The 25,477-nt window shown below is 48.3% G+C and overlaps 1 protein-coding gene and 1 long non-coding RNA gene across 8 annotated transcripts in view; one reads left to right on the plus strand and one right to left on the minus strand.

The window, feature by feature from the left end:
• The first annotated feature begins 71 nt into the window (after positions 1–71).
• Positions 72–25,365, plus strand: LOC141370276 (uncharacterized). Its single transcript, XR_012374181.1, has 4 exons — positions 72–347; positions 2,197–2,255; positions 6,081–6,207; positions 25,281–25,365. It is a non-coding gene; the product is annotated as an uncharacterized lncRNA (long non-coding RNA).
• TTLL4 (tubulin tyrosine ligase like 4) overlaps positions 11,173–25,477 on the minus strand; it is a 34,720-nt gene continuing 20,415 nt past the window's right edge. For 6 of the 7 annotated variants that reach the window (XM_025891445.2, XM_073878541.1, XM_073878539.1 and 3 more), the window contains 17 exons: positions 24,860–24,972; positions 24,439–24,502; positions 20,480–20,601; positions 19,975–20,085; positions 19,540–19,616; positions 18,657–18,848; positions 18,474–18,556; positions 18,114–18,242; positions 16,558–16,680; positions 16,169–16,267; positions 15,713–15,847; positions 15,161–15,298; positions 13,683–13,785; positions 12,846–13,056; positions 12,636–12,706; positions 12,146–12,231; positions 11,173–11,718 (listed from right to left, as the gene is read on the minus strand). In XM_025891445.2, coding sequence (XP_025747230.1) covers positions 11,460–11,718; positions 12,146–12,231; positions 12,636–12,706; positions 12,846–13,056; positions 13,683–13,785; positions 15,161–15,298; positions 15,713–15,847; positions 16,169–16,267; positions 16,558–16,680; positions 18,114–18,242; positions 18,474–18,556; positions 18,657–18,848; positions 19,540–19,616; positions 19,975–20,085; positions 20,480–20,601; positions 24,439–24,502; positions 24,860–24,972 — 2,116 coding nt within the window. In that variant the 3' untranslated portion in view covers positions 11,173–11,459. The remainder of the gene's footprint in view (positions 11,719–12,145; positions 12,232–12,635; positions 12,707–12,845; positions 13,057–13,682; positions 13,786–15,160; positions 15,299–15,712; positions 15,848–16,168; positions 16,268–16,557; positions 16,681–18,113; positions 18,243–18,473; positions 18,557–18,656; positions 18,849–19,539; positions 19,617–19,974; positions 20,086–20,479; positions 20,602–24,438; positions 24,503–24,859; positions 24,973–25,477) is intronic. The other variant, XM_025891471.2, reaches the window with a different exon arrangement.

Consider the following 25,477-nt stretch of genomic DNA (forward strand, 5'->3'; position numbering starts at 1 on the left):
TCTTTGGGGCCCCAGGTGACAAGGCACAGTCGTGGCAGTGAGCCCAGGAATATCTTCCTCCGCTTTTTTTTTTTTTTTTTTTTAACAATGACCAAGTTGAGAAGCCTGAGATCGGCGTCCACAATGCAACCCTGAACAGATTTGCGCTTTCTCTCTCCAGTCCTCCTTGGTCTGTAGCGGGAATGCCCCTTACCCAGCATCAGGCGGACACGGCCATGGGTCAAGAGCACCTGCTTTGTGGGGAAGCCTTGTTTGTTATCGCCACCCTTGCTCCAGACCACGAAACTTGCCATTCTTCACCCAGAACATCGGAAGCAACATCTGTGGCCACGTGCTTCTCCTAAAAGGTACGAAGTCTGCGTTCCTCATCCACTTCAGTGAGTCTCTGGCAGCCAGTAGCTGGAAAGACATGTTCCATTTCATCCTAAAGCAACCTACTGCCTCCAAGGTGCCACCAAAAAAGAGTTGCCATCGCATGTTCTAAACACTTATGGGGATGTTTGATTTTATAGCTTTATCCTGGATTCATCTGCTGCTAAATGGAACACAAGCAAGATAGAGGAGAAAATAGACATGGAATGTGTAGGGGCCCAGGCCAGGCTGCCCCGAGATGGGCCACTTTGGCATGAAGATTATTTCGAGCTGAAGGCAGTTAAGATCCTGAGGGCTCAATAGAAACTTTGGCCCTTTCCTTAACTAGTTAGAAGACTTTAAATTGGGGATCTTTCCCAAAATAATGGTTATTACCAGAGATAAGTTTTATCTGAGTGACCCATCTGTACGGCAGGGAAAACATCCAATTACCAACATTCCTGCCCTGTGAACTGCATTCCTTCCCTCTGAAGTCCCAGACCCCAACCCCCTTCTCCTTAGGTCAGGATGACATACATCCCTCGTTTTGCCTGTCTTTGGAATTTCCATGTCTGTTTGGATTCCCGGTACGTACCCTGTTAGATTTTATTTTCTCCGTCTCATGTCAATTTGATTCTTAGTCCAGCTGGAAAGACCTTGAAGGGGACGGGATAGTATGGCTCCCCGACAAATGGCACACCTGATTCCACTTCTGTGACGTTCTCACCCATGTCTTCCCTCGCATTTGTGTAACTGGGGAGTTGGATGCCAAAATCTAGACAAAGTAAAAATCTCTATTCAACTTTACAGTCACTTAATGAATATTTAGTGAGGGACCAGATGGAAAGTCAACCATCTCCAAAGATGGGAAATAAATGATTTCAACCATGTAGATTTTCAATTCTGTTAGGTGGGATTAGAACAGACTTTAGGACTAACTTTTCCCCACTATCAAGGTGATCCCCTTCTGAATGTTCAATCTGATGTCCCATGAATTATACATTTTTTTCTACTTTGGGGGGAACATAATCCTTTCCTGTCCTTATATGAGTTCTGAGGATTATGCCCTTAGGTGGGTTTTCCCCCCAGGCTTGGGTGGTTTCTTCCCACACATGCGCTGATCAGAATTGAGCTGAAGACTCAAAAGGGACACTCTGTAGATCTCCTGAGCGTTCTTCCTGTCCCTCTTTCTGTGTGGAGCTCTCCTCTTTGGGAATTCCCCTAAGAATTCCTGGCAGCCCCGACTCCTAGTTCTCCTTCTTCAGCTCAGGGGCTCTACCAAGCTCCACCTGGGGTCCAGTTCCCTGAGCTTTGGTCTAGAAACTCTCTCCAGGTAGTAAGCTGGGGCAACCGAAAGGATTGTATTTTTTGTTTCCCATCTCTCAGGTCACTGTCCTATGCTGCCTGATGTCCAGTGTCTGAAAATCATTGTTTCATATTTTGTCCATTTTTTAGTTGTTTCATGGGGGAGGGCAAATCTAGTCCCTACTACTTCATCTTGGCTGGAAACAATCACATAGATTTTAAATTAGAAAAGATTCTTTATTGCTGTCTCCCTTAAAAATTGTTCTTGACTCCCAACATATGTTATCTTTTATACTGAGGACTTGGTTTACCATCTTCAATATTAGGGGAGAGGGTTGTCAAGATAGGTGTCAGATGGGAGCTAGCAATTCTTTTTAATGATACTACAGGTATCTCTGTAGAATTGTTTAGCTACAGGTTGATTGCTATGATGGATAGCACAGGTCTTGAATTTGGCTTCTCATATAAATAAAATAAAATCTAATTTGCAGTTTGAGCTTCCAGACTCCATTTTATGAAGTCTCTTCTCTTTTTTTACAGCTGCATCTCTGGGGTACATCGTGGGATAAACTTTAGGATATGTAATCACTAAGAGATCTGTAAGTGTAAATGCAGGCCATTTTATTCTAGAGTTAAATGGAAGCCGCTTTATTTAGAGTGGTACGAATAAAATAGATTTTTTTAAAAAAGATTTTATTTTATTTTTTTTTTAAAGATTTTATTTATTCATTTGCGAGAGAGAGAGAGAGAGAACAAGCAGGGGGAGAGTCAGAGGGAGAGGGAGAAGCAGACTCCCTGCTGAGCAAGGAGCCCGATGCGGGACTCAATCCCAGGACCCTGGGATCATGACCTGAGCCGAAGGCAGACGCTTAACCATCTGAGTCACCCAGGCGCCCAGAAAGATTTTATTTTAGAGAGAGAGAGCGCATACACACGCAAACAGGGGGAGGAACAGAGGGGAAGGGAGACAGAGAGAATCTTCAGCGGACTCCATGCTGAGCACAGAGCCTGATGCAGGGCTCTGTGCCTCCTTCCTTCAGGCCCGGTCTTCCCATCGATATCTGAAGTCTGTAACTGCTACAAGGCACTAAGAAACTGGACAGTACATGCATTCATTAGTTCATTCAATAACCTTGCACAAGTCATCCAACCTCTTTGAACCTCATTTTTCTTATCTGAAAAATAGAGATAATAATCATACCAATATTGAAGGAATTTTTTGATAAGAGTGTGTGAGTGTGCGTGTATGTGCATGCTCGTGTGTGTCTACTCCAAGAACAACGCCTGAGTCAAAATGGAAACCCAGTAAGCGATAGCTAGTATTTATTTTGCTCAAATGTCCACTGTCTGGAAAGAAGTATACATTTTAATAAAATGTCTGTAATACCTCTTCCAGTGACTGATTTCTCTTCTGAAATATATCATGATGAGATTTTCAAGTCCGAGTCCAAGACTTCATCTATTAATAGCACAACCCATAAGAAAGGTCATTTGTCGAGGCTAGAGAGGAATTGCGAAAAAACAAAAACAAAAACAAAAAACTGTCTTTCATCTCCACGGATTTAAAATTTTTCCCATCTAATAGAGGGAACAGAATCAGTGATATTTATCTCAGCTATAGTCTCAGATATGATTGCTGAGATACAAATTGGCACTTACCAAGCCCATGGTCCTGATTTTGAATCAATTCCCCAACAAGGGAGTTGACTTAAAATTTGTATTCCTCTGCCAAAGAGCATTCAGATTTGGGTTGTCTGGTTTCAAGTGAACTATCTTTCAAATTTGAAATATATCATGCACTGACGATATTATGACTAATGGGTACAGGGATCCATTCACCTTGCAGATGTAAGTTCCCTTTGCTAGTATTAAAATTGTCACCTGCCAACCTGGAGTGGCGTGCTTCTTTCTTCAGTCTCTCCCTGCCCTCTTCATATGGGGCCTGGTTTCAGATTACACCAGGAAAGCTCCTGAGAGGGTTGTGAACCTACATATGCATACGATGGAATATTATTTGGCCATAAAAAGGAATGATGTACTGATACATGCTATGGAGTGGATGAACCTTGAAAATACACTAAGTGAGAGAAGCCAGACACAAAAGATCACAAATTGTAGGATTCCATTTACATGAAATATCCACAATAGTAAATCTATAGAAACAGCAAACAGGAAGTGAGGGTGGGGGGTAAGGGTGCTGGGGTTTCCTTTTAGATGGATGAGAATGTCTTGGAACTAGAGAGTGATGGTGGTCACACAACACTGTGAATATATTAAATGCCACTGAATTGTTCACTTTAAAACAGTTATTTTTGGGGCGCCTGAGTGGATCAATCGCTTAAGCAGCTGACTCTTGATTTTGGCTCAGGTCATGATCTTGGAGTCCTGAAATCAAGCCCCACATCAGGTTCCGCACTCAGTGGGGAGTCTGCTTGAGGATTCTCTCTCTCTCTCTCCCTCTGCCCTCCCCCTACTTGCACTTTCTCTAATAAGTCTTAAAAAAAAAGTTAATTTTATGTCAATGTCACCCCAATTTCTAAAAAAAAAGTGCTATCTTAAAATTAATGCACAGGTTTTAAGTGCACAACTTGATGAGTTTTAACTAGTGCATTACATATGTAAACAAGACCCCTATCAAGAATAGAGCATTGCCATCACTCCAGAAAATTCCCTGGTACCCCTTTTCCTACCACACTATTAACTCCCAGAAGGAAACATTGCCCCGATTTTGATCCCCACAGGTTATTTTTCTCTGTTCTTGAACTCCATGAGTTGCACTGTGTGTACTCTTTTGCAACTGGCTTCTTTTATGCAGCATAAATTTTTTGAGATTCATGTTGTTGAATAAACCAGTAGTTTATTTCTTTTTATTGATGAATGGTAATACTTCAGACCAGTTTATCTGATCTTCTATTGAGAGACACTTGGGTTGTTTCCTACTCTTTATTATGTTGAAGAAAGATGCAACAAACATTTCTGATGAGCATATTGTTTTATTGCGGGGGGACTATCTAGGACTGGAAATGCTGAATCGAAGGTAGATATATGATAACTCACAAGAAACTGCTGGTGTCTCATAGCAGTTGTACCATTTACACTCACACACGTCAGATGTGAAAGCCCCAATTGTATAACCTCTCCAACATTTGGTCTTGATTGCCTTTTAAATTTTAATTATTCTAGTGTTATCTCATTGTCTTTAATTTGTATATGCATGATGAAATGGTATCTCCTTGTCCTTTTTAGAAAGTCAGCTTCAGGGCGCCTGGGTGGCTCAGTTGGTTGAGCGACTGCCTTCGGCTCAGGTCATGATCCTGGAGTCCCGGGATCGAGTCTCACATCGGGCTCCCCGCTCGGCGGCGGGTCTGCTTCTCCCTCTGACCCTCTTCCCTCTCGTGCTCTCTGTCTCTCATTCTCTCTCTCTCGAATAAATAAATAAATAAAATCTTTAAAAAAAAAAAAAAAAGAAAGAAAGTCAGCTTCATATACTTACATATGATAAAACTCACCCATCTGGAGTGTATAGTTCGACTACTTTCAACAAATGTACCGTCATGCAACCACTACCACAATCAAAATAGAGTATTTCCAAAGTGCCCCTGAACAGTCAATCCCTACCCTCATCTACAGTCTCTAGCAACCACTGATATGCTTTCTGTCACTACAGTTTGCCTTTTCTAGAATGTTATATAAGTGGAATCATAATGTACATAGTTCTGGGGCACCTGGGTGGCTCAGTGGGTTGGCGGGCTGCCTTAGGTTCAGGTCATGATTCTGGAGTCCCGGGATCAAGCCCTGCATCGGGCTCCCCACTCAGAGGAGAGTCTGCTTCTTCCTGTGACCCTCCCCCATCTTGGGCTCTCTCACTCTCTCTTTCTCAAATAAATAAATAATAATAATAAAATAACGTACATAGTTTTTTGTTTCTGGCTTCTTTGATTTAGCACAATACTCTTGAGATTCTTCCATATTATTGCATGTATCAGTTGGTTGTTTTTTTGAGAGAGAGAGAGATTGAGAGAGAGAGAGAGAGAGAGAGAGAGAAAGAGAGAGAGAGAATGTGAGTGTGCATGCCAAGGCAGGGGGCTGGGGGAGGCAGAGGGAGAGAGAGAATCCTAAGTAGGCTCCACACCCAGCACAGAGTCAACGCAGGGCTTGATCTCAGGACCCTGAGATCATGACCTGAGCCAAAGTCAAGGGTCAGAGACTGAACTGACTTGAGCCACCCAGACCACCCAGGAGCCCCAGTTTATTCCTTTTTTTTCCCCTGAGTAGTATTGAACAGATATATCACAATTTATTCAGTAGGTGTTGGATATTTGGGTTGTTTCCAAGTGTTTGCTCTATGAATAAAGCTGCTATGAACATTTGCATGCAGGAGTGAATTGCTGGGTCATATGCTAAGAGTATTTTTCACTTTACAGGAAACTACCAAGCTGTTTTCCAATGTACCGTTTTGCATTCCCACAAGCAATGTATGCATTCCAGTTGCTCCGCATCCACGCTGACACATGGTATTTTCAGCCTTTTTCATGTGAGCTATCTTACTACGTAAGTGGTGTCTCCTCGTAGTTTTTCTTGTATTTTGGTTTTCTTTTGTTTTGCCCTTTTCCCATCCCCATCCCCTTATGTCAAGGTCTGGCTTTCAATAGATCCCAATGAAGGAACTGCTCAGCTACGTAGCAACCCAGACCCGGAAGCAGGTCCTCTACAATAGTTTAACACCAGGTTCTCCTTGAATGTGCCTTGCATGGGATGCAAGGGCAAGGCTCCCTTTCCAGCCACACCCGTGTCTCTGGAGGAGCGGCTGTCCACGCAGGGCGCCATCCAGGGTGCACCTGCAGCAGGTACCTGGGAGAACGGGTGGAGGCCCAGTCACGCTGCCCCATCATTTGGCCTCAATAACATTCTTAGAGGTTCAGTCATATTCGTAGATGGTAGCTTCGCCCCATTGGCTCCTCACTGAAGAACATGCACCAAATCTCTGAACCTGCATCATTATAGTTTTATTTTTTTAAGATTTTATTTATTTGACACAGAGAGAGAGAGAGAGAGAGCACAAGTAGGCAGAATGGTAGACAGAGGAGAGACAGAAGCAGGCTCCCCCGATGTGCGACTCGATCCCAGGACCCTAGGATCATGGCCTGAGCCGAAGGCAGATGCTTAACCGACTAAGCCACCTGGGCACCCCCCCTTTTTTAAAGTTTTATTTAAGTAATCTCTACACCCAACATGGGGTTTTAATTCACAACCTAGAGATCAAAAGTCACATGCTCTTCTGACTGAGCCAGACAGGAGCCCCTAGAATCTATTTTAAATCTGAACTGTATGTTATCAGACACTTTGCCTAATTTTTTCCGTACATCCTCCCCCCCCTTTAACCCTCATAACTAGCCAATGAAGTATGGTTTGGTCTCCCCACTTCACTAATTGAAGCATGAAAAGAAAAGAGTTTTTCAAATTGTGTTAGCTTTCCCAGTAACAGTCCCTAGCATTCTGTGTCCAAGTCCATTATAATAAAGGCACAAATGGGTTTTAGAAAACAACTATTGATCCTTCTCGTGTGCTTTCATCTATGTAAGAAATCTGCCAAGAGCAACATATGATTGCTTGCAGCTTTCATTGCTCCGAAGCTGATGAAAGGTCATGTCAAAAGAGCATCTATTGATCCCTGGACATTAACGAGGATGAAAACTCTGGTGGGGGGTTGGGGGCGGTCCAAAGGCCAAGAAGGTTTGAGAGGCTGGATCAGAATCACAAGTGGCATGAGACAGAGGTCCCTCAGCTACACATCTCTGAAAAGTCTCAAAGCAGTTGGGGGATTCAACCAGTAAGTACACAGCTTAATCTTAGGTCTTAAAAGGACAAATCCAGGGGAAACGAGAAGGGGAGGTCCCCCAGCTGCCTTTGGTGCCCCCCTTATTTAACTAATTCAGCTGACAGGACATGGAAGTACCTACCATGTGCTGGGTTATCCACCTCCTTCACTGGCCCAGGGTTGGATGGACTCAGGGGGCAGCCCGGTGTGTCGTTCAGCCATGGTGAGAGGGATAGTCGCCCTCAACAAATAGCCTAAGAGCTTAAGAATGCACCTATAACAACTGTCCTTGGCATAGCTGTTGGGTCTGTGCATGTTCTTGGCTCCAGCTCCAGTTCAAGATCTCCCGCTTTCTGGACCCTGCTCCTCCCCCTTCCAGCCACCTGGTCCCTAGTGCTCCCCTGCTCTTCCTTTTCCATCAACGTTTCTCTTGGGGTAGGGCTGAATAATTTCATTCAATTCAGATACTTGCAATGCTTAATGTATTTCCTATCCCAGGGAATTTGTATTCTGTAAAATATTTTAATTTTATTTATTTGATGGAAAGAGAGCACAAGCAGGGGGAGCAGCAGGCAGAGGGAGAGAGAGAGAAGCAGGCTTCCCGCTGAGCAGGGAGCCCGATGCGGGGCTCGATCCCAGGACCCTGGGATCATGACCTGAGCCAAAGGCAGACGTTTATCCAGCTGAGCCACCCAGGCGCCCTAAGTATTCTGTAAAACATTAACCAAAGTAACCCTCAATGAAGAGTAAAACAGTAGAATGAATAATGCTGGTAGTGTTTGTGTGGGGGTGATGAGTATATAAAGCCTGTTCTAGCCTTCCTCACCTCTAAAATGTCTCAGCTGCTTCACTTCCCTGTGGAAAGGGCTTTACATTTCTCGCCTGCCTTCCCCTAGCCGAGGAACAGGGCTTGGACAGCAAATGGAGAAAGGATTAAGTTCCCTTTACGTCCTAAGTACTTTTACTATGGCTTGCTTAATTTTCACACCCCTGCAATGTAGGTATCATTTTCATGTTATTTAAAACACGTGACTTCAGGGGTGCCTGAATAGCTCACTTGCTTGGGCATCCAACTCTTGGTTTCAGCTCCGGTACTGATCTCGGGGTGGTGGGATTGAGCCCCGCATCCAGCTCCACGCTCAGTGCGGAGTCTGCTTAAGATTCTCTCCCTCTCCTTCTTGCCCCTTGTTCATGCATGTGTGCTCTCATAAATAAATACATAAATAAAATCTTAAAACAAAACACCGGACTTTAGAAAGTTAGATGACATGCCCAAGGTCACACAGCAAAACTGAGATTAGAATCCAAGGTCAGACTACAAGGTCCATGTGCTCTTCCTATCACACCACCACCTCTTTATCAGTATGCATTCTAAATTAGTTTCTGATCAATCTTGAGTGAATCTGAAGTGAACAGGAATAGTGACCACCCTCCATGCCCCCACCCCAGCGCCCCACTCCACTGATCCGGAAATACCCTGTGTTTCTCCCCAGTCTCCAAACAGGGACTGGGTGTAAGTCATCAATTTAGAAAAACAGTGGACACGTTCTGACACTTACCCTACTATAGCTCCAAAGTTAAAACTTTTGAAAAATTTCATTACTTCCCCCAAAGTCCTTATTTAGCTGAATACCTTATACCGTGGGTATTCATTGCTAAACATGTATGCTGAATGCTCAAGCAAGGTTCAATTTTCTCTCAAGGGTGAAGGGGGACTATAAGCCCCATTCCTTTCTCCCATCTGGCAAAACACCCACACCTTCAGATGGTGTGATGGGATGGAAATTAAAAATAATGTCCGTACAAAGATGCTTTAAACTACTAAGGACACTTATTTTCATTACTTGCTTAACTAAGCCCTCCTCCCACCCCCACCCCCAAGCCCACGCTGCCGCAACGCCAGTCCCCTCCCCCTTCTCATTACGGGGGGATGTCGTCTGGGGACTCTCAGAGGGCGGGCTGAAGGCCTCAAGTTGCTTTCCAAGGAGCAAACCAGCACAGCCGGGCCTCCGGACCAAAGCCCTCACCCCAGACCCGCCACCCCAAAAGTACTGAAGCAGGTGGCCAGCTCCGTTAGGAAGGCCGGGTCCTGCCCCCATCACAAGGTTTGTTTGACCTGGCACTAGGGTACTGCATGCAGGTGGGACGGGGGGGAGCTGGCTTCAATTCTATTGGAAGGGATTTAACTAGACTGCCGGGCCTCTCCGCTGGTCCTGGCTCTGACGTCCTTGCTGCTGAGGACTTTGCCACCAAGCTTTCTTCACAGCTGTCAACATGGCCTTCCGACTGGCCAGTGTAGCCATCTACTGGGTGGCCTTGAACCCAGGCAGGCCTCTCAGTGACTTTTCTATGGCTCCATCCCAACTCGCCACTTAGAACTCCAGGAGCCACGAAGCAGGGTGATGGTCTTTCCAAAACTCGGAGAATGAAGGCAGAGAGCCTGGGGCCAGGGGGCTGCTCCTTGGGCACCGTTGCTAGAAAACCAAAGTAAAGAAACCGCAGGGCTGGGGCAGGAGTGAGCAGCTCCCGGGAAGTGCTGGGTCGAGGAGGAGCACAGTTCGAGGGAAAAGCACCTTTTTTTTTAATTCTTTTTCTTTTTTTTAAGATTTTATTTATTTATTTGAGAGAGAGAATGAGAGAGAGAGAGAGAGAGAGAGAGAGAGAGAGCATGAGAGGGGGGAGGGTCAGAGGGAGAAGCAGACTCCCTGCCGAGCAGGGAGCCCGATGCGGGACTCGATCCCGGGACTCCAGGATCATGACCCAAGCCGAAGGCAGTCACTCAACCAACTGAGCCACCCAGGCGCCCGAATAGCACCTTTCTGATCCGCACTATCACACTGTGTACTTCCCCTGGACACCACTCTGCCCCAAGAAAGGAGCAGAACGCCCGGCTCGGGGGCTTGTGTTCTTCATAGGCACCGTTCACTCAGTCGACATTTATCCCACACTTGCCATCTTACTGGGTCTTGGGGAGGGAGGCAGATTCAGTTAAGACTACGAGAGTTTCGTCAGCGGTCCGGCTAGAAAGCCATCCTACAGGGGTGACTGCTCCTGAAACCCACCTGCCACGCCACCAGACTCCACTTGCCCTCGTGACCTGGGAGCCAGACCCCGCTAATCAGAGACTGTGACGGGAGTAAGCAGAAGCCGAGACTCCCTCTGTGTTGCGGGGACATGAAATCAGAGCTCCTGCCCTGGACTGTGTCCTTGGATGGATGGACAGAGACAACAGCAACTGATTATCTGGGCTCCTTCACTGGGGCCACAGGAAATTTGCAAAGCTCACGAGACCTCTCACCTCACAGAGCACCAAGAACTGACATCCCTGAGAGAAGTCCAGAAGGTCGGACAGGTCGTGATGTGAGGTCAGAATACAAAGGCTCAGGACTTCTGGCCGCTGGGTGCTGGAGGAAGTGAAGCCCTTAAGACGAGGACGACAGGAAGTGGGTTTATCGTGTGCGGGCTCTCCCTGCCTGCCTACTGAGGAAGACTCAAGGTTTCTCAAAGTGTCCTCAGGACAGGGTGTGGGGTGCCGGGACTGAGGGTGAGACCTGAGGAGATAAGGACCTTTGGAGGGACCTCCTCAATTACAGGCAAAGGACTTCAGGCCCAAATGTGTTCAGTGCGGTTTCTCCTCCAGAGCTGTGACTTAATCGCCGAACCAAGGTCGGAAACAAACCACACACGGCTCTCTGAAGTTAGAAACCAAACCCTGCTTTATAAGGCTGAGTGGCCATCAGTGGCTTCTCTGCGAAGATATGAGGTACCAGCCAGTGAACCTTCCTCACCTTCTCCCCATTCCACATTCCCACCACCCCTCCAGATACCCATCTCTGCAATTCAACCACTTCAAAAAAAAAAAAACAAAAAAAACTTTGAGGAAGGGGCTGGGGCTCAGGCTGGCTGACCAGCCAGCCGGCCGGCCAGTTCCCATGAGGTAGCTAATACCGGTGCTCCTAGGCAGGGGCGAGTGGAGGGAGGCCAGTCACGGGCTCACAGCAGCCAGGAGTGAGTCACCGGTTGACTGGGAGGTGGGGGAAGCAGACAGTCTCGAAGTCTGCCCAGAGTACTTCATCAGAGGTAACATCTGGGTGGAGACGCTGGGCTCTTTGCTGGTGTCCTCACTGTCCTTGGAAGAACTGGGTTTCCTGGGGAGAGGAGAAAGGCCAGCTTGGGTCTTCTTGGGCTTCGGGATGGTCCCGTCTTCAGAGAGTGGTATGCTTCCCTCGGAGAAGCTGTGTTTTCTGAAGGAAACGGGTGGGGAAAGAAATGCCTGAGATGGCTGTGTAGCTGGGACTTTAGCCTGTGATCTGCCCTCAGAGTCTGGAGCAGGCATTCACGACCTGACAGGGCTACACACCATAGTTACATGGAGAGAGAGAGAACCATAAAATACATCTTCTTTATCTGAAGGCTGGGGAGCTTGGTGCAAACGGGAACGTGTGAGAGGAGACCTCAAGGAGCCCACGGGCAGTGGGCACAGCTGAGAGGTTAACCCTGCGCTCCGGCTTGACTGGGCCGGGCAGATGGGGAGCCACCAGGCAGAGGAGCCGCCCACCCCCCCCAAATGGAGAACGCTGATCTCATCATAATGTGGGAAGAGAGGAAGAAGAAAACTCCCTGAACTCGCAGCAGCACCCAACACCCTTCCCTTGCCCAGACAACACTCACCCCAGCTTGTCAGTCTCTGATTTGGAGAGAGCACTGAGTGCCACATCCCCCTTTGGGACGGTCAGAAGTGATGTTGGGAGGGACCACTAAAAACAAAGGAAGCAGTGAGGCCAAAAGGGCTAGGCAGGAGTCAGGCGGGAGTGTTTAGGGTCCTGGGACTCTCTCCCGGCTCTACCTCTGAGTGATCATGGGGCTCTCCTCTTCCCTACCCTTCAGGCATGGGCCCATCCGGGACAAGAATCTCTGTTTTCTCCAGATTCAGACAAGAAGTTGAGGCTACAAAGCACTCTTTGACCCTTGAAAGAAAGGCACCCAGGGAATCCTGGAGGCCACTATTCCCTGAAAGGGAAAGGTCAGGAGACACAGAGACAGGGCCAAGCGGAGAAGTGAGAGGGTCTGAACCTACATCCAACCCATGCTGCACTCTTAAGGTGGAGGACTGAGGGTGCTGACTGGAGTTGCCCCCCTCCCCTGCAATGGCGTCACTCACCACTGGAGCCGAATCAGAGATGGCTCCTGTGTGGAACCCTTTGTAGCACCAACTCCGAAGCAGATCTACTCCTAGGACAAGATTAGCAGGGGTGGGACTTAAGAGGGTGGAATCAACTGGTCAATTCTCCTTGTCAGGGAGGCCCCATTGTGTACTAGGATTTAATCACTCATTAAACATGGCCTCCTGTGGACAAGGAGGACACATCACCTTTGAGCTTGTTGCCATGGTACTTCTGTTCCCATTGGGTGGTGAGAATGTTGAAATATCGTGGCTGCTCAAAAAAGCGGAGATAGCGAGAGGAGATTCGAGAAGGAAAAATTCGTTCAAATTGACCACGGCGAGAAAACTCATCCTCCATCTCAACCAGAATCCGAACGTCATCTGGCGTCAGGACATCCAGCACAGATGCATAGAAGTCCTAAGGCCCAAGGAACGGAGAGGAAGAGAGTGTGACAAGAGGGTGTGAGCTGGAGGCAGAGGATCAAAAAGCTGGGGGACGGTGAGCACAGCTCTGAGGTCCTAGGGCTCCAGGACTCCCAAGGGAACACCAAGGCTGACTAGTGGGTCAGCTCAGGACCTTGTCTGTTCCCAAGCCTACTTGAGCTTTGCTGTCTGGAGAAGATACTCTTGGTCTGGGCGGGGGAGCCCCTGGAGCACGGAGGTTTTAAGAGGTTGGCTGGATGGAGTCAAGCCCAGAATCTAGCAACTGAGATCTGGCATCTGCCTTCAGTCTACTACTCTCATCTGCTCCAAGAAGACATCAAGCCTCCCCGGGGCTCACTGCACCTCAAGAAAGAAACCCAAAGGGTCTACGGCTCTGACAACAGGGGATGGCTAGTATAGCATTTGGCTAAGAGCAGTGGTTGACCACGTGATAAAGGCCATCAACTCTCCCCTGGAACCACACATATGCCAGCAGATCCCTGCACACCAAGGGACCCCGGAGCTGGGTTAGAGAGAGGGAAAACTGCTTGCCTTGCGCTCCTAAATATTTCACCAGGGAAACTTTCTGTTGGCACTTGGGGGTGGAGGGTAATCTCCTACCTGATCAGGAATTTTCTGGGTCAGATAATAGGCTTTCTTCATCTTCTGTGCAGTGAAATGCTCCGGGGCCATTCGACATTTATCACTGGGGGAGCTGGGCAGGCTAACACAGTGGATGGAAAGAAAGCAAAGCGTAAGGTCAGCAGCTTCACATCCTGAGGACATGTGGAGACAGGGTCCATTTCAGGCCCCTTAGCTTAGCTGGAGGAGGAAGACAACTCTTGGTTGGGGTCAGGGGACTCACTGGGGCACCAAGGTTAAGTGGTTTGTTGGTGGGAGTCACCCCCTTCTCAAGAGAAGACAAAGAAGTTTGAACAGATATTTGTTACTCAAGTAGATGTGACTGCAGTGCACTCTACTCAAGCAGCCTGTCTGAGCATCAAAGATCAAATACCACAGAATAACTAGAAGAGCACAAGGCACGCTCGCTGGGTTGCATGTCAGTGGTAAAAAAGAGGACTCTGGAATAATCGCTGCGTAGGTCAGTTTAGTTGGATTTGGTGGACACCTCCTAAATACCCAGCTCAGCACTGGGTGTGTGGCCCTGGGCACACTACAGGACTCCCTGCCCAGCGTCCTCACCCACATCACTACAATTACTGCTGAGAGACACGAAGACGGCCTCCACAGAGCTCAAAGGACGGCAGGGGTCAAAGGACAGCCACGGCACAGAGCCACGCCGAAGGCTACAAGGCGTGGTGTGGAAAGCAAGTGCTGTTCCCAGCAAACCAGGACTGGAATCCCAGCTCTACCACTTTGTGGCTGAATAACCGTGGGTGGGCTGCCTAATCCCAGTGATCTCCAGTGTCCTCATCTGTCACCTGAGGATACTAATACCAACCTTAGGGGGTTGTGGTGGAGATAAGCTACAGGTTTCTCCTTACACACAGCAGGTCCCAACTAAATATTAGCTCCCTTCCCTCAAGAGTGGTTCCAAGAGGTTCGGGGCTGTGGTGGAGACAGCCCACGTGGAGCTGGCTTCATTAAGATGCTGCCCTCAGCTAGGCTCCCGTGGGTGGGTGAGGTCCCAACAGGGAGGTCTGACGGAGGGGAATGTCGGGAGGAAGCAACCCCATGAGCAGAGGAGGGGACACTATGGAGGGACAGTGAGAAGCCACACACATTTCAGAGAGGAGACTCGATTCGCTGATCCTTCCAACTCTGAGGTTCTAGGAGTGACTGCTTTGTCAGAGCACAGGAGCCAGGAAGAGAAGTAGAGGGAGGGGCACCTGGGGAAAGGAGGCCGGGGCCCCGAATGTCCCTGTGAGGAGTTAAAAGCTGATTCCCCAGGCCCTGTGGAGATTCCTGAGCTGGGAACAATATAACCAGCCATGCTTTTAAGGGGCACTGATGTGGGAAGAGGTGTGTGGGAAGACTGTGGGGGCAGACTGCGCAGCACGGGAGACCCAGCAGGAGGCGGTGCCCGGGCACCCTTCCTTCCCACAGTCCTCAGGGGGCTGCTCATGCTGCCGGCTGACCTGGCGCTGGAGCTGCCGGAGCTGCTGGAGCTGGACACGACATCCCCTGCGTTGGGCAGAACAAAGCCTGCCAGGTTCAGAAGGTCCCGGATCATCTGGCCTTTGATACTGATGTCCAGGGGAGAGTTGGAGTGGAGGCTTTGGAGAAAGGGAACAAGGAGTAGTAAAGCGGTTTCCGGCTATGCGCCCGAGTCAGTGCTAGCCCTGTGTGTACCCTGCCTTCCCGACTCCTGAGCACCACCGTGGGGGACTTCTTGCCCCCCCCAGAGAGTGAATAACCTGGTTCCTGACTACGACCTTCGTTTGCTAGGGGAAAAGCATGTGGTAGGGATCAAGCTGGAAAGAGCAACTTTTAACAATCTCTCTCCATCCTCAAAAGAAGCTTGAGATCATGGCCAAGAATGAGCGAAGGAGCGAAAAACAGATCACGAAGGGAAAACACAAATTCTAGTGCAGGAAAGGTCTTCCCAAAGTCAGCGAGGCCAGAGTGGCAAGAGGATCGTGAGGATACAGGCAGGGTTGTACTCTGAGCGCCCTGAGACTTGCACCTACCTCGGGGAGATGTTGACCTCCAGGACCCAGGGCTTGAGGTTCTCATCCAACATGATGTCAAAACCGAAGAGCTCGTGGCAGCTGTACGGCCGCCGCACGTACATCTTCAGCAGGCTGGTCACATAGGGTTCGGACCTGGTCACGGGGAAGGCCAAGTCTTCAGCCCAGCTCCTCCCGGAGAGCCCTACCTACACTGCCCAGACCGGGGGAGCTGCCCAGAGACGGGAGAACAGAAGCACCCCAGGAAAAGCAGCTCCCAAGAGATGCCTCTGATCTGGAGCCAGCTTCTGGAGAGGAAGTTCAGTAAAAGAGCAGAATTCCATCCACTCCTTCCTAGTCCCTGTCCTCAGAAACTCACGCACAGCGTGGTCGGCATCTGGGGCGCAGCCGTGTGAAGGCCCATGAGCCAAGGGGTGCAGTGGCAGGCCCCACACCCAGGGTGGTAGTGTGACTCACGAGATGATGGTTTTGACAACAACATCCTTTATCTTCTCCCAGATGGCATCAATATTGACTCCCTTCTGGCTCAGGTAGTTCCATAAAGCCTTCAGTGCCCTGCAAAGCAGGGGGGAAGGGGAGGGAGTATCTGGGGTTATATTCTATGAACGGGTGATGAAGAAAAGAGAAAAGAAAAAGGAGTAAGAGGTCCAAAGGCATTCTCTCCATGTCTCTTCTTTTGAGGATTTCAATTAAGAAAGAGAGGAGCTTGGACGGAAACAGACCAATTCTGAATTGCCCAGTGTTTACATAACCTTTGGGTCTTACATCAATCCTCCACTGACCCATGCCCCTGAACCTCCCCAAAGCCCAGAACCCTGTGTTCCCCTAGGCCTCCGCCTGGGTACCATTTGTGGCCCTGGCAGGCCGTTGCATCGGCATTGGCCTGGTACTCGGCATTCTTTTTATTGACACTGTAGTTGGTCAGGTGCATGAACTTGTTGCCAAGGCTCTTCATGGAAGGGGAGTACCTGGAAGTGAGGAGAAAGGCAGAGGTAAGACAGGGAGACGGCAGGTGGACACTGCCCCAAATCCCGAGGCAGTAAAGGACACACAGACAGATCTTTTCAGATCTCAGGCGCAAGAGCCTGAGACATATGTCTATCGGTAAGGTTTCTAGAATACCACAGCTCTTTTATCATGAGCCGCTCACAAAACTCAGGAAACCAGTTTACTTGTGTTTACTCGTTCCTTATAAAAGGAGACAACAAAGGATACAGAGGAACAGCCAGGTGGAAGAGAAGTGTAGGGCAAGGTATGTGGGACTCATCTCCTTCATCCCACCTCAGTCCTGCAGGAAGACTCACCCCACATTCAGTGAGGTCGAGAACCTTCTCATTTCCTCTTCCCCATGTGACAATGCGATTTATAATAAGAAACTTACATGTGTGTCTCTGCCCCTGGTTCCTGGCACAGAGCTCCTAAATCCCGTATAAATTCCTCAGTGAGAAGAGCACTATAAGAGCATCTTTTGACTAATATTTGGTCTTTGACCCCAGCTCCTGAAACCCTTGTAATTTCCTGGTGATAGGAGTGTCCTGTGTTCTAATGAGGTGACTTCGGGTGGGCTCCTGGATAGGGTCTGATCACCAGACAGACCAAGCCATGGTTAGAAGCTTGGAATTTTCGGCCCTGCCCCTCCTCTTAAAAGGGAGAAGGGCTGAAAACAGAATTAACGATCAATCATGCCTATGTGATGAAGCCTCCATAAAACCCCAAAAGTACAGGGTACGTGTTCTGGGTGGGTGAGCCTGTGGCATGTGCTGGGAGAGTGGTGCCCAGAGAGGGCAGGGGAGCTCTGTGCCCCTTGCCATACACGCTGTCCTGTGCCTTATCTCCTGACACCCCACCTCGTCTCTTCTATCTGGACGTTAGCCTGTAACCGAACTACCATCTCCTCTTATGATGAGCTGCTCTAGCAAATTAATGGAAGCTGAGAAGGGGGTCCCAGGAACCTCTGACTTCTAGCTGACCAATGAGAAGCACAGGGGGCACCCGGATTGGTGACAGGCATCTGAAGCAGGAGGAAGGGGCAACCTCGTGAGAAAGAGCCCCAAGCTGGGAGCTCAGACCCTGGGGGGGGGGGGGGGGGGGGCGCATTGCCAGTGTCAGAAGGGGAGTTAAAATGCAGGATACCCAGCTGGTGTTGCAGAGAACTGCTTCCTGTGGAGAAGAGCCCCACGCATTCGCTGACCAGACGTGGCGGAAGTGAAGTGTTCTATGTAATAGGAGCCACACAAGAGGAAAGGAAGATTGGGTTTTCCAGATACACCCCTCCTTTTCCTTTGCCAACAAAAACTACCACAATGTGTTGTTTTTCTGCCTGGCATCCTCCAGTTTCCCTCGTTCTCACGAAAACAAATCCCCAGAGCTGTCAGTGTGAGGCCTCAGTACGACCACATACTTGCAACTGGCAAAGCGGACGAGTCCATCTGAAAAGAGGTAAATCCGCAGAGGATCGTAGGAGGTGACGTAAACATAGATTCGCAGATCGAACTTGCTGCCGCTGATGAGGTAGGGTTTGTGTAGATACCTAAATAGGGAAGGGCCAGCTTTAGGGACAGGACCGACAAGACAGGGCTCGGTGGGTAAAACAGCAAGAGCCAGTCAACAGTCCCCGAGGCAAAGACCTTAAAACCGCTGGCTGACGGAGGTCGATGGCTGGGAGGACAAAGGGCAGAAGAACACTCACTATAAAAAGGGAACCCCCGGGGCTGAGGAGATGGGAGAATGAGGAGCAGATGTGAGCTGGAGGCAGGCTCACCTCTGTACCAGGAGGGGCCTTCGCTTGGGGAGCTGACTCCACTTGTGAATGACCTGGATGCCAATGCCTCGGGCTGACGCTGGCTAGAAGTCAAGTGGAAAGGAGATGAGCTGTGCTGCCAGCCCAGTATGCCATCGTCCGCACTCTCAGACCACGGCCCGCCGCCCACCGCGATCCACCCACCGGTTTAACAATCCACTTCTGCCGGCTGCTGCTGTCCCAGGCTTTGCGCAGGAGCTTGGCATCCTGGGGCAGGATGAAGGACTGGGGGAAGAAGCTGAACTCCTTCTTGCCAAAGCGGCTCTGCATGCGAGACAGGTTCCGCCACAGTCGGTCCTTTCGCCCAATCTGGAAGGAACCTGGGAAGTGGTTTAGCTACAGAAGGGACAAAGGGTGAGAGCAGGGAGAGGGCCCAGGTGAGGCCAGGAGGAAGACAGCAAGGCTCACTGGTGCCCTTCCAACTTCCTTAGCAATGCTCTGAGCTCTTGATCCATCTTTACCATCACCATCTGATGGTAAGTACTCCCTTGCTGAGCACTCACCAAAAGATGATTAAAACACAAACAAAAAACACCAAAATGTAGTGCCCCCGAGGAGCTGATAGCTCATGAATAGCCAGAGAACCGTGAGGTCAGGCATGATATTCCCCTTAAGTGTCTTTTGCCTGACAGCCTGCAGAGCAAAGACAGGAAAGCACCTGGCCTTCATGAGGTCTGGGGGCAAGGGACTCCTTTGTTGCAACATAAGACCAGAGTCCTCTTTGTGCATATCCAGCTTGGAGGACCGGAGGCAATGCACAGTGGTCACAGGAGAGAGATGATTCATGGAAACACGTGCCGCATCTCAAGACACACCAGAGGAGAAAGTGTCTTTGGGAGGCGGCAGCTGCGCCACTAGACAGACGTGACCCGCCAGGGCCCCGCTGCCCCCTCCTCCTGTACCGCCTCCGCTCCTCTATGCATGTTCCTGGCTTCGCGGTCATCCTCCTCTTGCCCCCCTGCCCACACCAACCTCCTCCTGCCTGGTCCGAAGCCCAGGGGAAGGGCTCGCCAGAAAGGACACCTACCTTCTGATGCTCCCGAATGGATCGGAAACTAGGAGACTTCATGTGGTGACCCCAGCAGCCCAGCCAGTCATCATTTCCTACAGAAGGCACATCAGGGAGTCAGTCCTGCTAGCAGCTCAGTCCTTGGGACAGAGAGGCTCAGAGGTCCCAGAAATACCGCCAGGCCTGGGCACAGCTCCCAGACCGAGTTTTCTAAGAGTTGCCATGGAGCTGTCCTACATGAGACCCTGGGGTCACAAAGAGAACAACAGCTCTCTGTCTTCTAACTCTGAGGACCAGGCTCCGGCTCAGAAGGACTTCAGAGCCATGTCTTCCTAGGAGGTGGAAACTCCAGGTCAGGGTCCCCGCAGAGCAGGAGGTCCCTAGGGCCCTCCTCCCGCCCACAGCCCATCTGTCGGGGCAGAGGACAGGCTCGCAGTAAGGCAGGTGACTTACTCTTGCTGACTTTGAAGTGGGACCGTCCAATGGTCTGCTTGACAATGTTGGGGGTCACTGTGCTCATCTTCCACCGGAGCAGCTTCCTCTGCTCCCAGGGAAGTTTCTCCACTGGGGAAAGGGGGTGGGGGATGAAGAAGAGCAGGAGAGTCAGGGTTAGAAGGGGAAAGGTGGCACAGGTGCTCAACCTTCACTAGGGAGACAAGTCACTAAGGAGTGTTCTAGGCCAGAGTTTCAAAGGAGCACCCTTGGTGGGAGAAATGGCAGGTTGAGGAACACGGACAGGAAGGAGGTTGGAAGGGAGAAGAAACAAGGTCAGGTTATGGGGCTGACAAGGGTCAGCTCAGGGACGGACAGGGAAAAGTTCCCCATATCAGACCGGGGAACTGAGCACCAGAAAGGTCATTCTGGAAACCCCCTTGCACCCTACTGCCACCTCCTCCCAACTTCGCTAGCATCCTTCTCCTGGGGGCACTTCTGGGCTTAGACACTTGCCCGGGTTTACCTCTCTCATCCCGGGTGCCAAAATAGATGGTAGGGGGCACGTTGGGAAAGAGGCTGTAGATGAGGGCTGGCCGGACAATTTTCTCAGTGGAGAGGGGTTTGGTCACAATCTCCGCACAGCTCCTAGGATGCAAAACAGACGTGTGGTAGAGAAAGGGGAGGCTACAGCCCTCAAGTGCTGTTACTCCATCATTTCCTTCAGGGTCCAGTCTTCCACACTGTGATTCTACAAAGACAAGTACTCAGTAATTATTTTGCAAACAGGAATCCATACTGTGCCAGGGCCAGCACCGTTACATGTCACCTAAAGACCAGACTTTCCAATACTTCCTTCTGTGATATAGCCCCAAAATTTCCGGTGACAGGCCACAGGCAGGGGAAGCCCCTGGAAAGAGTGGTTCTGAGAGCAGGTATGCGACACTTGAAGAAAGAGGAGTAAATGAGGAGCAAAAACAATTGATACGGACAATGAAAAATAAGGAAGAGCAGAAAAGACCTAAGAAGACGTATAGACAGTTTTAAAAACCAAAAGGAAAGAAAAAGCAACAGAAAGGAAAGAAATAGGGATACTTCTAACTCGTTTTATATTTAGGCTAATCTGAAGATATGCAGATGATGAAGGCTCTTCTCCATTTTGGAAATGACCCGGGACATCAGGTTTTTATGTAACAGTGTGGTAACACAGGACTGGGAATCTGGGGCAGATGGCTCAGCCAAGGTGATCTCAAGGGCCTCTAAAAACTGAACACCTCAACTATGTACCAGGTACAAGCAGACAGACCCAGACCATGTCTTTAAATAGCACTGAGGAAGAAGAAAATAGTTATTACTCTCTCTACTGGGCTGACATGACCCACAAAAATTACTATTTACGATTAATCTTTAGCTTATAAAGAGCCATTCTTCTGCCTGTTATTTTCCAGCACAACAGAAGAGGCACTAGTATGGAAACCATTTCAGTGTTTAAAATCTTAAAGATTTTTAAAGAGTGTTACTGGGTCAAGTTAAATACTAATTCTCAGTTAAATAATTCCAACTCTTAATTCCTCATCCAAAATATTTTATTTCGAAGGCTTTTAATTTACAGAGTATTAGAATTTAAGATTGCTGAAAATCAGGGAGTAAAGATTTAGAAACAAAGACAAAATAGGAATGTAAAATGGTATAGCCATCAAAAATTAAACATGTCGGGTGCCTGGGTGGCTCAGTCGGTCAACTAGGTAATGATCTCAGGGTTGTGAGATCCAGCCCCGCATCGGGCTCCGCACTCAGCTCGGAGTCAGCTTGAGATTCTTTTCCCCTCCTTCTCCCCCACCTTTGCTCCTCCCCCAGCTAGTGCTCACTCTCTAAAATAAATAAATAAATAAAATTAAAAAAAAAAAAAAAAGAAAAGAACAAAAACACTAAATATGCAACTACCATACGACCCAGCAACTGCACTCCTGGACATTGATTTCAGAGGGATGAAGACTTATGTTCACACAAAAATATGTACACGAGGGTCGCCTGGTTGGCTCCAACGGTAGAGCCTATGACTCTTAATCTTGGGGTTGTGAGTTCGAGCCCCACATTGGCTGTAGAGATTACTTAAAAAAAAACAAAAATTTTTAAAAAAATTATGTACATGATGGTTTACAGCAGCTTTATTCGTAATAGCCCAAACTGGAAGTAACCCAAATATCCTTCAACAGGCAAATGTACTGTGGTACATACATCCACACCACACAACATTACTCAGCAATAAAAAGGAATGAAAAACCTCAATGCATGCAACAACCTAGACAAATGTGCAGCAAATACGCCGAGTAAAAAAAGCCCCTCCCAAAAAGTTGCATACGGCAATCATTCTATTTGTATAATATTCCTAAAATGACTAAATTATAGAACAGATTAGTGGTTGCCAAGCATCTTATAAGGAGGGGCTAGTCATAGGAGGGAAGTGGGTATGGCGATTAGGACAACAGGAGGGATTCCTGCAGTGATGTACGTATTTGTATCTTGACTAATATTACTATCTTGGTTATACTACATCACCCTAGTTTTGCCAGATGTCACCACTGGGGGAAACTGAGTAAAGAGTTGAGGGGAATCTCTGTATCATTTCTTACAACTGCATGTGAATTTGTAATCGTCTCAAAATCAAAAGTTTAATTTAAAAAAAAGGCAGAAAATCTTTGTTAGCTGCCTCTCAAGAGTACTGGACTGATCATCCTCAAGAGGCCTGGCTTCTGGTCTAGCAGTGTTGGAAACTATGACCCCACAATAGTTAACTTCTCTGGTCCTCAATATTCATTATCTGAAAAAAGAGTCTGGACTTAATGACCTCCAGCCCTAAAATTAAGTGATTCTTAGAGAAAAAGAATATGCAACAGGAAAGACAATAAACTATTGCTAGGTAGAGAAACAGAAACAGTGTTTTCAATGACCTTTCTATAATTGTCAACTTTTCTATAATAAAATATATACCTCTCTCACAATGCAGAGAAAATGATTTTAACAATCCAAAAGTATTTCTGATTTTAGTCATCCTTAAAATGCAAAGTGGTTTGGAACTCATCAACCTTCATTTGTGTGAAAATCCATTTAAGCCTGGTGTGGATAAGGACAGTACATCTTGTAGGAGTTAGATTAACCAAGAAACAAATTATGAATAAACACCTTTGGTGAATTTTATCTTATAAATCCGAAAAGTTAAGTAAAGGGCCATACAGCTGTCTCAAAGGAGGGACAAACCTAGAGCACCCTTAAGTATGGAAAACATGAGACTCCAAGTCAATCACATAATAAATGCCCTTCTCTTATGGAGAGCAGAGGTCCTCGGGCAACATCCAGATGTACCTTTTTTTTTCTGGAAGGAGGACAGGTTAGGCTCTAAGTCACAGAACCAAGGCACCAGACTCGAGGTACCTAAGACAGGATTTCTATCGCCCTTCACAGAAAGCCCTACTTCTGTCTCTCCACTTTGCAAACAGCTCTCCCCCCTTGCTGGCTCGGCGCTTTGAAACTGATACAGTCGCCGCCACCATCACACGCACAGAGCCGCAGCTGGCCTTGTCCACACTAACCAAAGCATGGAAGGCTCCTGGTCCCCCTGGCTTCATCTGAGGCACGGCGGACGCAGAGAAAAGCTAGCTGAGTGTGGGTGCTGCGTATGATAGGTATGGGTTAGCCTTGACACAGGTGGCTTTTCATTAAAATGAAGAGACATTTTGCATGAAAAACAGAACAAAACTCACCAATTGTCAATACTTGAACTTCGGGGGTTTTTGTTTTTTTTTTTTTACATTTTCAATAGAAGTTATTTAAAAAAAAAAACTTTAATGTTTAGTACTTTGGGGAGGGGGGTTCTTCATAATATTTAATAGACCAACATAATACATAATGAGGCAAGGTGGGAAGCGGTGAGGGGAACAAGATTATGCTGAAGCGTGTTAACTTTTTACCCGAAAGATGCCATATATGACCCTTTAGCCAGTTCCAAAGATCTTTAGCACAATGACACGCCCTCGTTTATTGTAACTTCCTCACAGTCCTGCATTCCTTCCTCTCCCCTGACTCCCATCTCAGTTATGCAGCATCCTCCAACAACCTGTTTTGTAAAGGAAGGGCCTACATGAAGAGACTTCCATTGGTCCTTGTTTGAAAACTGAAGTCCCAAATGTAAAAATCTGGTAAAAATGAGTTACAGTTAACAGGGCCATTAATGACTTTATAATCTTTTTTTTTAAAGATTTATTTGAGAGAGAGAGAGAGAGAGAGTGTGCAAGTGAGCAAGCGGGGGGTGGGGGGATGGTAAGGGAGAGAATCTTCAAGCAGACTCCCCACTGAGTGCAGAGATCATGATCTGAGCTGAAACCAAGAGTCAGAAGCTTGACCAACTGAGCCACCCAAGTGCCCCCCTCTTTATAATCTTAAAGAGAGAGCAAATGAGCCTGTACCAACGATCGACACAACACTCACCGAGAGATCACTGCTACTGACTCGCTGGTGGAGACAGCACTGACTGAGGAACACTCTGAGTCTCCTGGAGGGGAAAGAGCAGAGATGTCCCACTGAGAGAGGCTGCTACGCAAACTCACCAAGCCTAGGCATCTCTTCCTTGGGCATCTTGCCTCAGCCTTCTTGCGGAGCCACGAGCACCACCCTGCCGCCTTGCACTGCCTTCCCGTGAGCTTGGCAGTAGCACAGAGGAAAGAAGACTGGTGGACCGCAGGGCTAGTGAACCAATTTCCCAGAAGCCACTACCGCCCTTACACCCACAAGGCAAATGATTACGGTAGGGGATAAATGAGTCAAGGACCCAGTATACAACTGTCAGCCCCCTTTCCCACATGGGTGGCGACCACTTCCCAGTTGGGAGGGGAGAGGGTCCCTTACTCACCCTCCTCCTCTTCGTTCTCATCATGGCTGCAGCAGTCCTCCAAACCATCTACTACTAGCTCTTCTTCTAGATCTTCAGCCTCACCCAGGTCTAGCTGGGGGTCTGTAGGTGAACTATAAGAAAGAATCATGCCCCAGCCCAGTCCGTAAGAGAGAGGTCACAGCTAGATGCTCATTCCTTCATCACCTCCCAGTATTTGTCTCCTCCCCACTCACCAACCTGCCGTCTCTTGCCCGGATCTCACAACTCATTTTTCTTGCCCTCAGAGCTTAGATCTAGCCATAGTTCCTCAACCCTACAGCCCCTGTTGTGCAGAGAGGCACTCTGTCTCCCATCTTCTCTGAAGTCCCTCCACAGCACCTCAGTGCAAAATTCTGCATACAAAATACCATCAATGAATGTCTGGTAATTGACTTCACAGATCCCTGGACCTCTGGGAATTCCGAACAAGGCCTTGGTGGACCAAGGTTCCAGAGAAGTAACAAGGCACAAGAGAAGGAGCCAGGTTTGCGTATGCCCTAACTCTGAAATGGCTACGAAACAAGGAATGACAGAGAGCCTGATTTGGTTTGGAATTAAGTAGAAAAGTCACAGGCCTCAATGTTTCGTATTATTTCT

Source organism: Callorhinus ursinus, unplaced genomic scaffold, assembly GCF_003265705.2.
Source record: "Callorhinus ursinus isolate GAN/ISIS: 27379988/994484 unplaced genomic scaffold, GSC_fseal_2.0 scaffold2, whole genome shotgun sequence".
NCBI classification, from domain to species: Eukaryota; Metazoa; Chordata; class Mammalia; order Carnivora; family Otariidae; genus Callorhinus; species Callorhinus ursinus.